Source organism: Spizellomyces punctatus (genome assembly GCF_000182565.1).
Source record: "Spizellomyces punctatus DAOM BR117 chromosome Unknown supercont1.9, whole genome shotgun sequence".
Taxonomy (NCBI): Eukaryota; Fungi; Chytridiomycota; class Chytridiomycetes; order Spizellomycetales; family Spizellomycetaceae; genus Spizellomyces; species Spizellomyces punctatus.
Window position 1 is genome coordinate 892710 of NW_015971545.1, and position 13594 is coordinate 906303.

The 13594-nt window shown below is 48.4% G+C and overlaps 1 protein-coding gene across 1 annotated transcript; it reads right to left on the reverse strand.

Moving 5' to 3' along the window:
* Window positions 1–145: 145 nt before the first annotated feature.
* Window positions 146–13594, reverse strand: SPPG_05681 (uncharacterized protein). The gene is made up of 22 exons (XM_016753891.1): window positions 13048–13594; window positions 12792–12953; window positions 12431–12727; window positions 11795–12374; window positions 11624–11730; window positions 11387–11552; window positions 11172–11323; window positions 10990–11100; window positions 10843–10933; window positions 10595–10771; window positions 10418–10539; window positions 9952–10353; window positions 9604–9892; window positions 9343–9538; window positions 9006–9286; window positions 8831–8950; window positions 8692–8766; window positions 5349–8629; window positions 3761–5282; window positions 546–3705; window positions 394–479; window positions 146–316 (listed from the first exon to the last, which is right to left on the reverse strand). The coding sequence occupies exons 2-22, from the start codon at window positions 12834–12836 to the stop codon at window positions 300–302; spliced, it is 11277 nt and encodes a 3758-aa protein (XP_016607480.1). The 5' UTR covers window positions 12837–12953; window positions 13048–13594; the 3' UTR covers window positions 146–299.

Below are 13594 nucleotides of genomic sequence, written 5' to 3' on the forward strand. Positions count from 1 at the left end.
TTGAAGGAAGTATTACTTTTTCGCGGGACCGCATCGTGGTCAATAAAAGCCACTTCAACAAAGACGGAGTTCACGCGAACTCGCGACCGTAATCATTGTTTCCTGTATCGGTAGCCGCGATGTTTAGAGCTCCCGGGTTTCGTTGGCGCATGTAAATAGCGTACTGGAGTTGTCAGTATCTTGCCTACATGTATCGAGTAGGATAAGAATAGCATATGCTCCAGATTTCAATTCCTATTATACAAAGTAATAAGCAGACCTATGCTATATAATGGAAACCACTACGTCCAACTCGTCCATCAAGCAAATCCAAACCCTAAGGAGAAAACGTGCACAGATGTCCGCTGTTAGCATATGCTATATTACAAATATCTTTCTCAACCAACATCGTACCTGTTCCACCTTCAGATATTGCTAACAGCAAATTCGACCTTAACTGCTCGTACGATTCATATTGAGGCAAATCCAGTTGATTGAAGCTACGAAGCACCGGTATGAGGTTAGAGGCTCGGCGATGCTGCTCGTCTAAAATCACAGTAGCCTACCATGTATGTGCGCTCGGCAGTCTGTCTGCCGAAGAAAAGTCCTTGTGGATTTGGAACTTTTGCACCCCATTGGCTCCTTGTAGTTGGGCAAAACCTTCTAGTGGAACCTTACTGGTACCAGTTGCGAACTGTACCAACTTTGCCCGTTCTTCTTGACTAAAGCTGCGAACCGCCCGCCAAAACCATTGCACTTGGGGGCTTGAGGACGTGTAATTCTGATATTCGGTGTTGTTTTTCCAGTCGTCGATATCAATATCAGGCATACCGGAAATGAGCAATTCCAATTCTTGCTCGTTGAAAATCTTAACAAGGTCTTTTGGAATGATATCATGGAACCCACTTAGGAACGCATCGATCTGCGCCCGAATGGCAGTCATAAGACGCTGTTCCACAACCAATTTGACGTATTCGTGTTTGTTTTCTTCGGTTACTTGTATATCGCGCCCGTTCGGCTTCAGATCGATCGTCTGCTTCTTACCGAACTCATCAATTTCCGTACTGAAAGTGAGGTCGAGAACCTCTACATTATCATTCTGTAATATCCATTCCAAACTCTTATGATATTCCGGATCCACCGCTTCCATGTCTTTGTAGTCCACTGGAACCTCAATCATCGACTTATAGAATGATCGCGTAAAGTATGCATCGAGGAGGCGTCCATCGTAAATGGCTTTCCCGATAATCCGTCCAACGAACTTGAAATACAGAAGGTGATCAGGGTTGATATACGACAAGCGATTGGGCTGATATGTAACTTTATCAACCGCTGAAGGTCGGAACAGGGCATAGTCTGGATTAAACATTTGACGGGCTAAGACCGAGAACCACTCTCTTGTTACACCCCCGGCGTCAACGCCTTCCTCGTCGTAAAATCGAACATTCAACTTGCTGAATTTGATTTCATCGCCAGAACGACCTTGCAGTTGGTGGTACGAATCTTCAAAGACGTACTGCCTTCGAACGTTGATCTGTAGCGATCCGTAATGATCCCGACTGGTTCGTTTGTGCAGTTGCTGATTGAAATACGTCCGCTTGTTGTCGAATTCCAAAATCTTTGGGTTCTGAACCAATAGCGAAAATGATCCACTCATGAGAGATGGGCTGTTGCGGACCATTGTGTTCAAAATCTTTCGGTGTTCATCCGTGAACGCGACAAAAAGTTCTTCGTTATTTTTCGCATCATACTCAGCGCTATGTCTGGCCGCAACTCTTGGCAATGTTGGAATTGCGGGGATCTGTCCAGAAGTAGATGTGCGCCGACGCAGCACGTAAGGTTTTGAAACTACCAAAAACGATTCGATGGCAGGTAGCAAGACTGTGGCGACGTGTATCAAAGCATCCTTTTCGTTGATGATGGTGAGGCACATTCCAAGCCGTTGCCACAATTTCGACATTTGAAGCTTGTCATATATAGTGGATAGCTTGGCTTCTGGTCCATCATCATTTCCTGTCCTGCTAGCAGCAGAAGATGTTTGGTGTTCTAGTGCTGAAAGTGCATCATCCCGCGCACTTGGGGATGCATCGGTTCGCTTGTCATTGGAAACACTTGCTTTGGAATGGATGAAATCTATCGTCTTCAATACCCTGAGCAACTTCGCCTGCTGTGCAGTCGACGGAGAAAACTTGCCCAACGTCACGCTTTGAACGTCCACTGGATCCTTCGCTGACTCCAGGACACCTATGAGTTCGTCCAGATCGGGGATCATGGAATTGCCGAGTCGCTGAGCGGAATCTGCCAATTCACGAGTAATTGTTTCGCGATTGTTTGCTAGTGTCGAGAGATGTTGAATGACAGACAGCGTGTATTGAAATGTTTTTCCTGAACAAACACCGGCCGTGAGAACATTCACAACAGCCGACACGTATTGATCCGGTATAACAGGAGCCTTGTCTGCATTGCCAGTATTGGCCGCTTTTTTCGGTGTTTGAGGGATTTGAGCGGTTTGAGGTTGCTCAGCGCGCATTTCCCCAGACGCTCCTACATTCGACGATACATGTTCAGTGATATTGTCCGTTGTCGAATCCATTCGGCCCTCAGACGACGGTTCTATCGTTCCCTTCTGGTTCCCATCTTTGGACCTAGTCCCTACCATCGATAACCGCCGCAGCACACTCGACAGAATGTGCATCAATTGCTCCATGAGAACGGAACAATCCAGAAATGCCGGTCGTTGTAGTAAACTCAGGAGAATCACCACTGGGTATTTCATATCGCCTGCTTTGTCTTTGCCTTTCGGCCTTTTTGGGGTTTTGAACAAGTTGACTCCGATCTGATCGTTCTCAACCAGAAACAGACGCGCTACTTGTTCGTTGTAGGTGACCAGTTGAAATATTGTCTCTAGACACCTTTGAGCTACAAGGTTAGGTACGTTGTTGGGCTGCTGGTGCAACCCGACGGCTGTCCCTTTCCGAGGTGTTACACTGTGTTTGCTCTTCCCTTTTAACGAAAGCTGGGCGAAGCTCTTATCCACATTTGCTAAATCCGCACTCCCGTCTGCCAAAATAGAAAGCAGTAGAGAGACAAGTTCCCCGCGCGTCTTCGTGTTTTCACAGAGGTTTACGAGTGCTCTGTGGAGCAGGGGTTTCCCGACAGGCTCTGGAAGGAACAATAAGCGAATCAACGTCATCAAAGCTGGTTTATCCAGTAGATGTACTGCTTCGCGAGATACAGAGCGTTTCGTAGCAGAGCTTGCTGGTGGTTGAGATTCCGATAGCAGATTTGACCCAGGAGCACGGCCATAAAGCGAGGTGGCGTAGCGTCCACGAGTCCGTTGAGACCTGAACGCATTTGCTTCCGCCACAAGGGCTGGAGGAAGGGTTGCTAAAAATCCATCATCCTGCTCTAATAGTACCGTTTGTCTCAATTGAGGATCTAAAGTAGCCAAGAAGCTAGCTGGATCCAGCTCCACAGGTCCGGTTTCTGCAACGCCAGCAACTGCAGGCCGGGTAGCTCTCGTCCTGCGTTCCTGTTCGCGGCGTTCCTGTTGAAGCACCTCCTCACGGATGTCTGCCGGCAAAGCATCAAGAAATTCCGTGCTTATCGCCGGAGGTGGAACGGTCGCCTGCTGGCCTCGCTGTTGTTCACGCAAGTGCTGATTGATTACCTCTTGACGCAAATCATCAGGTAAAGCTTCCAGAAAAGTGACATCAATACCGGAACCTGAAGGGCGATTTGTAAGCCTGCGCAGCATCCAAACCACGGACTTCAAATATACCTGTAATATCAACCGGACTACCATTGACCGTTACTATTATTCTGTCCGTTGAAGCGGTATCCCCTTCTGGTATTGATTCCGATTCCATAGGTTGTGCAGACGATGTGTTTGTACTGTCCTCTTCTGCCGGGATAATGGGCGCTCCAGAGATTTCTCCTGCCTCTTGTTCATGTAACGTATTTCTGCCCTCCTCCAGACTTCTCTGCTGTTCTTTCCCCCGCCGTTCTTCTTCCTCGCGTTTTCTTTCCTCTTCTTCTTCTCTCAGTTTCCTTTCGGTGTCCTCTCGCTCTTTCCGTAGTTTGGCTTCCTCTATCGCTGCAGGTATCATCGCGTTTAAGACGGCATTTACCACCCGTGCGGCCTTTTCTTGCACTGAATTGCCATACATCAAGCGAGCTTCTTGGAACCATCTTTCCGCTGTACCCAGCGGTGCGAATGCATGGATCACTGCAAGTTGTTCGTCCAACTCGGTACGATGTGATACATTCTGACTTGTTGATCCAGTTTCGGCCGTACCACCCGTCCCAGAGGTCGATTCCCTTCGACTAGAGGCGGGAACACCAGCAAGACCTCCAGGCGCAACGCCTACTCCGGAATCTGGCATGCCCAATTCAACGCGATAATGGGCGGCACCACGGCCACCAGACCTGGAAAACAAGTGTTCTAAAATCTGCAAAGCATTACCCCCAATTAGGTCATCAAATGCCTGCCAATCTAGAATATCGCCCGTGCGGACTCCAGGCTGGCCCCGTGCACGATGGTGCAAATCTCCTCCTCGAGAGTCTCCTCGATTGGAAGGAGGGCCTTGATTGACCAGTAATGGATGTGACAGAATATCTTCGTTCATAGTCTGCGGTCGCATTCCCAGTGGTCTTCCTAGTACCGGGAAGTCACCGACATTACTGTATCCAGGTCCACCGTCATCAGCCACCCATGTGATATCGAGTCCACCGGCAGGATTCATATCTACTTCCATGACTTGTCGCCGGGCAATTCTTCTCGTTCTTGCCCCTCGAGGTCCACCGAAGAACCCAAATCGCGGGAAGGGTAGACGCCCCGGTGCTCCGACGGGTAAGAATGCCTCGTCGTCTTCGCCGTCAATCAAGTCTTCTTCATACATATCAACTATGTCTCCACGCCCATCTTCTTCAGAATCGTCCTCATCATCTTCAATGGCATCTTCAATGTCCCCATCGGATTCTGGTTGTTCACCTTCACCAACATCGGAGCCATCAGGGCCCTCATCCATCACCACAACCTCCATATCCTCCGTATTGTTACCGATTTCCACTGCTGCACTTGGATCCTCATTGATGTCATGATAGTCGGTGTGCCCATCCTCCCAGGACATATCCGCATCAGAGTTCCCATCACCGTCATCATCATCGTCATGTTCCGGCGTTTCATCACCAATCAAATCTTCGTCGTCGTCCTCTTCATCATCATCATCGCTTGACGGGTCCGGATTGCCTTGATACGGCTGCGGGACTACAATTTCCATATCATCGTCGACATCCGAATCCTGCCCGACATAATCGCAGAGGTTGTGAGCAGTCCATACATGCGAAATCAAAGCATTGATACACACCTCCTCATCCTCATCCTCTTCTGCATCACTCATTTCTTCATCGGAAAACTCGTCATAGGCGTCATCGTCTTCAGACTCCTCGGTAGTGCTTTCCCCTGCCTCCTCATCACTGCTAGGGGCATGATACATTCCCAGTGCTGAATTACGGTATAAATCCGATAGCTCCGTATTTCCTTCATCTATCGCACTAATGCCGTTATGAGCAGGAGTAACGGTCGAATCAATCTTAGTTCCTGTGGCCCGTACTTCGTTTGCCTTCCCCAATCGAATCGCAACCTTTGTCAGAAACTCCAGTGGTTTAAGGATTGCGCTGATGAGTGTTGTGCTTTCCGGATGGTGTACATCGACCTCGGCTAAAGCTTGGGTCAGTAAGTTCACAAATCCCTTTTCTAGCATCATCCGTGAGTAGTTGGTTGGGATATCGTCGATTCCAGTGGAGGCAGCGCTGGGAACTGAGCTTGTTGGACCTCTCGCGGTTAATATCTTGAAGCACAGGTCCGCAATAGCTAAAAACCTGGCATAGCGTATCTCTGTTCCGTCCTCTACATGCGTGACCGCATCGCGCAAGCTCCGCCATATAACATCCAATACACATCGTCGTACATTCGCAAGGTCAGGGTAAAGCTTCTTCTCCGTTGAAAAGTCGGCAGTTACACCAAGACATAGACCTGATATGAGACTAGTTGTCCAATTACTCTCGACTAACTTCCTCTGCAGCTCTGAATCTGCGGTCTGTGCGCTCAGGGGTGGAGCCTGGAGGGAACCATGAGGAAGTAAATCATATACTAAATGATTCAAAAAAGGATTGCGACCAATTGTGCCTTTAAGGGGTGTCCCTTTCGCACGCTTCTGCGAGACAGTTATCACATCCACTTTGCAAGTCGGGTACGCGACCACTAGCTCCGCCAGACACTGTAGCAAGAAACATCTCCGCATGTGCGTGAGCTGTTGTTGTTGCATCGAGAGAACGTTCTGAGCTCCGTTCTTTGAATCCTCCTGGTTCTGCTCCGCGACAGATCGTACTTTGTCTTGCTCATGAGCAACCGTACTGTCGCTTGACATCAGAATCGGGGCATTTTTGATCGCCAGCAGTTCCGTAACAAGGAACTGAACTACACCTTCTGACACGTCGGACAAATAAGAACTATCCACGGGTTCAGCATTATTCGATGGCCCAGAAGTAGAGCCACTGGTGAGTTCCGCGTTAAACGGGCTATCGATGTCCATTGCTTGCTCTGGTGCTAGTTTGCTACCGTCCGAATGGGCCTCGTCTTTATGACCCTCTTTTGCAACACCTTCCTTTGACTTCAGCGTGATTTGTTGGTGTCGTGCCGAGGCATCATATCTGGTCAACTGGCAATTTGCAGTCACTGCATCAATAAATGTTTCCGGACTCCGGCTGACTATATGGCTACAGTTCTTCACAAAGGTGCCAACGTCCACCACCCTCTGACGGGGATAGCTGAGCCAATGAGTGATTTCCCTCTCCATCGTAGACTTAAGCACTATGGCATCTTCAATGATGTGCCGAAGAATCATGACTGTCATAGCAGGCTGCGCATGGTAGAGACCAATTCTAGCAGGATTGAACAATAGTGGCACGCCACCTAAGCGGGCAAATTCAATCGCCACAGCATGCGAGCGAGTGAGGCGAACACTGAGGCGTAAAATAGCATGAAGCATCTCCTTGTCTACGGTCTCCAACTTCAGTAGGGACACCAACGTCTCCATAAGCCGAATCCGCTCTTGCTGAGTCAAAGGATTTAGCGTTCCACTAGCTTCCGCATCTAGCGCATCACCGTCGTTCTGCAACTTCGTCTGCACCGGCTCATCCGTGAGTGATACATAGGCCTCCAGAATCAGTAACACGGAGGGCAGCCACGGTGAATGAGTACCGTCAGACTCGGTCATTGTCAAGAGGTTGCCGATCAATTCCTTTGATGCTTCAATGGCAGTCCGCTGCCAGCTCATATCACTCACAATGAGGGCAAACAGACGGAGACGAACGGCGAGGCCCTTTGCGGCAGTTTCCAGGTTGGCAGTGACCTTTACGCGGTACACTTCGATGTCAGACACTAGACTGCGCACTAGCGCTGGCATGTCATCCTTCCCTACGAAGCACAACAGGTCTTTTACGTAGAAAATCACCTCTTCCACATAATCCAGTAGTTCGACACCCCGGCGCGGAATCTCAGCTTTCAGTTCATTTCGGATGACTTCCAAAGACGGCTGACTGTTCAGAGCTTTGCCTTTTTGTTTTGAGCCTTTCTCCTCAGTGGGGAAATCAGCGGGGGGATCCACATCCATATCGGCAGATTCGTTATCATTTCGCTGGTCGACCACTGCTGCCGGGAGGTTCGCGGAATTACTGGTGGTGCCCATGGACAAAGCCAATGCTGCGGCTAGCTCAGGGTCTTCCTCAGACACGACGGCTGTATTATTGTTTGCATGATTTTCCGTTACCGATGGGTTTCCTTGAGGGATGCTGATGCCACCTTCAGCATCGGTGGGTGTATCCGCCGAATGATTCGGCTGCCTTGCGGCGTCGGTAGAGGTCTCCTGCGACGCGCCAGAGGCCCCTTCTCCAGACGCATCGGCTGCTGCAGAGTAAGAGGCGGCCGCCACAACGTTTGGGTGATTGAGGAGATACTCCGCCGCTCTGGCCACGTGATTTCCACAACGGACCAATGCAGTTTCAGCTGCGGCTCTAGGAAATCCCATATCCACCAATTGTTGTACTTTGTCCTCATCCGCGACGACTGTTGGCGAGCGATTGAAGATGGACGCCGCAATATTTCCCAGGGTAGGAGCGTTAATGTCTCCTTTATTGGTCATCTCTCCTTCCGCCTTCACCAGATGCGTTATAACCCCAAGGACCGATTTTACTACATTCCCTGGAGCGCGCGTCAGATATGGACTCCGCCACAATCTCAGCATAATTGGCGCGATGTAGCTTCGCATTTCGACAACAAACTCGTGTGGATCGAAATAGTCGGTGGACGTCTTGTCTTTCTCACGACCGACCAAACTAGCAGTGAGCGGTGAATCGTGCAATAACTTACTGTTACATAAGGTCTGCAGAACGTTTATGGATAATTCCAAAGCGCCATGAATCCTTCCGAGTAGCTGTTTGGCTTCAGCATTTTGCTCCAGGTCGTCGCGGAGACTCACGCGTTCTGCATCGTCCCAAAGAGCCTGCAAAACCTCTAAGACGCGTGCGCTGCCGTTACGCTTGTGAAAGGACAGAACAAGATGCGTCTGCAAAGCGAGGCCACTTCTCTCTGCGTAGCCGAAGAGTCAGCGTAACGACGAAATACTTCGACAATGGAAAGGAAAGACTGACCTTCAACAAACATGACCGACAACAGAGCAAGTACCACAGCAAGATAGCTGTACTTGTTGACGGTACTATTCTGAGCTGTGTTGCATGCCTATTAGTATACATTGTAGATTACCTCTTGTTTGAACCCCCCCATACATACCAGGTCTCTCCCACGTCAAGTTGTCCCGGAGGAGTACCGCAATATCATCAACTATCTTCTGGCTAGCCTTCCGATTATTTGGTTCCGAAATTCGGCGCGCTGTAAGCAGTTTCAGGATACCTATAGCAACGGATGAATGGACCTTTCAATGGTGACCAAACTTCTAAGTTTCTACCTTGCAAGGTTGGGGTCAAAACAGTCGGTATTTGACTGAGAAGATGACGGAAATAGCGCGTATTCTTGACCCTTGGATCTTTCTCATTCACGCTTTCCTCTGAGTTCGCGGCGGTGGATCCAGGACTATTCTCGAGTACAGAATCCAAAACGTCCACATCCAATAGCGATGATTCTCGAATCGCACCAGCGCTTCGACTATCCGGAGACTTCTTATCTGCGGATTGGTACCATTGTATTGGTACCGTGCTCTTCAGCACAATATTCTCCCATACACAAGTGCTACAAACATGAGTGCTTAGCAGCGTTGTAAAATATCGGTAACGGCCTGTACTTACCGGTAGATCGCCCCAAATTGTGCAATCAGCGTTTCCCCAACGTCTCCTGTAAAGGTTTGGATAACCGCTCCCACGCTTTTACTGTGTGAGAGCGTGTGGGTACAATACACGTCCGAGAGCAATCGTATAAATCCCTGTAAAGCGACCAAGGATCTGAACGTTCGCTGTCCTTCGAGGAAGCGGTTGGTATCCTCCTCTGTGAAGGGTGAATATCTGTTACTATGCCATCATGGAAATATTGGCAGGGTGACTCGTCGCTACCTTGAATCTCAATAAATTGGGGAATATAACCACCATCACCTTCATGATTTAGAAACTGCTGCGCTCCCGTAATGGCCCCATCAATTTCCTTCAACATTTGAGCCACAACTTGAGAAGCATTGACTTCAATCATCAGGCGAAAGAGATATGACAAGGAATAGGACGACGCAGACGACGCGAAATCGTATGGAAGAGTCGGCAAAGTATAGTACTTCAGTAAAATCTGCACGCCCTCCATTTTAATGAAGTCTTTACAGTGCGCAACATTTTGGAAAAGACCCTCGAGGAACTGCAGACAAAGATTTTACTTCCACTCATAGAAGGACACAATCACCAAAAATAGCTTACCCGAGCAACCACATCGATGAACTGCGAAATTCGGGAATCTCGTTTATCCTCGCTAAGTTCCGCAGAAGATTGCATTCCAGAATCACTGACTACTTTCATTGTTTGAAGTTGAGATGCATCTGTATCTTCGGGAGCGCTCAATTGACCAATATCAACAACTCTCTGCAGCATCTTAATGATGGCCGACAAGACATCATCCTTAAGAGAAGGGTGATGGCGGATCAATTCGTCCATAGAATTCCCCACAAGGTGAGGTACGTCATTATCTTGCAAAGTTCGCAGATGCTCTTCGGACGTTAGAACTTCAAGGTATTTATCAATTGGTTTAGCTTCGTTGAATTCATCCAGTCCGGCTTGATTTAGGCAGATTGCTCCGAAAGCATTAGGTAAGGCGGATATGACCTTTGTGGATGAATATTTAACTTTAATCACCGGATGGAGCGCCGTAGGGCGTGAGCGTACATACCTCTGCTGATATTGGGATACTCTGTGATATTGCGTGCAGGAGTGTCTGCGGAAGTGTAGCTTCCTGCAAGATCGTTAAGCAAGTTGGTTCGTTGTGTATGAACGTCGACATGATATTGACGGCTACAAAGACGTTAGTCAAGAATTATGTAGGTGCTCGTTTGCCTTATGCACCGACCTAATCCGAAGATGCTTGCACCAAAGTACTGCGAGTGTTTGAAAATTGCAAGCAGTGATACAGGTAACGTGGTGTCGATGAGATTTCGCATTCTATCTGCTGTCCCCGAGGTTTGCATCATGTGCAGGACAAACTTCAAGAGAGCACGGAGTAAAGCTGTCCTTTCGTGCGGTAAATCTGTACAACGACCTGATCAGAGGCGTCGCTAAGAGCACATATCGGGAGCGGATGATTTGGCGGTTGACTACCTAGCGTTATGGAAGCATCAGCTGAGCCAATGCTTTCCATCTGTTCGCCGCGAAGCGCAGGATTCAAACTAATGCAGAAGTCGACCTCGTCCTGTGACATGGTGTGTTAGCTCTAATGATTGGTAAGGCTGCGGGAGTCTGTTCTACCTTAATCCGGGCAACCAAGACGTCAAGTCCGCTCGCCGCCGTGAACGCGGCAAACGAGGCGCTGAACCCAAAAACAAGGCTGTCTAGCAAAACAATACATCTTGTAATGGACTGATGATACAAATGTAACTTCTTTGGTCGGATCATAAGGCGGCTAGGCCAAAAGCTCTGGTCGACTTTACCTTAAGCTGCGTTGACCGCATGTTGCCCATCAGCTGAATCAATACAGGGAGCACACCGGCAGATATTATCATGTTTCCGCCAGATTGCGTTGACGCTATGTACGTAACGAAGCCGAACAATGCTTCAACGAATTCTTGTGGATAGTTGGGCACTTGAGGATTTTGAGGATAAGACAACAAAGCCACTACTTCAAGAGGCGATCAATGGTACCTACAATCAAGATCGAGCGAAGATACAACTTTCCGTAGGATATACATAAGTACCCCATGGTTGGCCGAAGCATTGATAGCTGTCAGCACTTCGCCGAGCCTAGCGCGGTGATGAGCCATGCTATCCAGAGCATAAATTGAGCACGTCTGTATCTCTCGATAATCGATATTCTGCAGAGTTCAAAGCACAAGATTACTATTAGCGGCGAATACAAACAGATGTCCGGCTCATGGATACTTACGATGGCATCGGGACCATCTGTTTGGAGAATATCGGCGAGCTTTTGGATAAGGTCCGGCTCGTACGTAAACAACTTGCTCTGAATCACATCTTCTGTTCCTAGTATCACTACGCAGGTCCAAGCGTAAGTAAGTGTACATACGGATGTTTTTCTATACAGACACTCTGGTACCTAGTACTGAAATTGCCATGAATCGGATAGCGAGCAACTTCCGCCTTGTAGATACGTCGCTAAGTCCCAATGCGAGGCGAATCTTATGCATCAGGGGAAACCTCTGTTCCTGTGGCACATTGTACTGCTCGGCGAGTTCCAGGAATATATCTCTCTCACTCTCACCACTACTTGCTATGTCAGGTATGGAGATGACGGTTAAACCACTGGGTTTGCCCTCCGAGGCTTGACCAATGCCCCCCCCTGAACTTTTAAATGTATTGGAAGGAGTGGAAGCATTTTCTTGTGTCGTATTTTCGGTGGGCGGTGGATTTGAACGGCTGGTGGTGCGGTAAAATTGAAAGTAAAGCGACTTGCATTCCGCTGGTATGCTGAGCTCATGTGCCATCAGCTGATCCAGGTCTAATCCAGATTGGTTCGTTCCCCAATGTTGCGAGAGAACAGTTATGCGCTCCTGTGCAGTTCCCAGTGTATTTTTAAGGGAGCGCTGGCTCCCCAGCCGCTGCGCCGGTCGCAGAATCAGACGGACTGTTGCGGCGAGAACGTCCAGATCGCGTGAAAGAAGCAGCTCATTTAAATGCTACAGATAGTAAGATAAGTTCGGCATACGTGTTGCATAGTATTAGGCACACGTACCTCATATGAGTTATAGAGGCTGCGATTAGTGCAGTTCTCCCACAGATGCGTACTAAAGCGCAAAATTGCCAGCAGAACTTCTTTATGCTCCAGACTGAATGGCCGGTTTTGCAGGTTTTTGAGATCATATTCCTCCACCAAAGACTCCAGAATTGCATCAAAACGGTTCAATACTGGGATCCAATGAAAGAAGTCCGTCTTGGGAAATGGCCAGTGTCCAACTTCTTCTACAATAGTCGGAATCTCAGCTTCCGGACATTCCACCAACCTCACCGCAAGTGCTTTTACATTGGGTGCCTGCAACCAAATAATTATGGTTACTTTATAGAATCACCGAAAGGCCATGCGAGACAGGCATTACCACTGGTGAGAGCCGCTTAGGTGGCGCCTTCTTGATCTTGGTCATTAGGCAGTGCTTGAACTACTTGACGTGGCCGTCAGTGCCACACTTTGCCGGTAGTTGTAGCTCTGGAATCAAGCTGCTATACAGGAAGTAGGTAGTGTGGTCAATGACGTACAATCTCTAGGATCACAGGCAACAACACAGAAAATAGGTTGAGTAAAACAGTTAGCCAGATTTTCAAAATAAAGTTGGTCAAATTGTTCAAGTTCCTTACACCCTTGGAAATGGAGATGGTAGTGGTGGATTATACGATCTTTCTTCGCCTGGACGTCGACAGTCACAGACTTCTTGGAATGACAGCACGCTCTTTACATGACTCATCCACAGAGTCACTGTGCAACAGGTCTCTAGATAGGTTCAAGCCGGCATTTGATCCGAATTACAGTTGAACTGGGGAAGCTTTGGACGACGGTCCATCATTGAAGGACTTCCCGCATCAACATGACTATTTTCGTGGTGCTTTAACATATTCAGGCTTTGTCAGAGCTTTTGCAACCAATGGGCTGCCTATTCCAATTTGACCCAAACCATCACCCCATTTGTTACAATTAGCATACATGAAAGGCTCTCCCGTGCATTGGAGTTGTGTCCAAAACACAGAGACAAGTCTGTCTCTCGTTGCCGCAGAGATCTCCAGATATACTTGACATAAGGCATTGTGACACATGTTTTGTGGCTTTGTCGATCACATATTTCCATACCGCATTGAACAAGTTTTTGCGCGGATAAACTTGTGATCTCTATCATCTCCAGTAATCCGA

What these genes read in the sequence shown, in the direction of transcription:
- SPPG_05681 (XM_016753891.1), bottom strand. Translation starts at nt 12,836, where the DNA reads ATGACCAAGATCAAGAAGGCGCCACCTAAGCGGCTCTCACCAGTG. An exon ending in ATCTTCGCTCGATCTTGATT is followed by an intron (nt 11,324 to 11,386) that starts GTAGGTACCATT and finishes AAAATCCTCAAG; the next exon opens with TGCCCAACTATCCACAAGAA. An exon ending in CTTGACGTGGGAGAGACCTG is followed by an intron (nt 8,767 to 8,830) that starts GTATGTATGGGG and finishes CATGCAACACAG; the next exon opens with CTCAGAATAGTACCGTCAAC.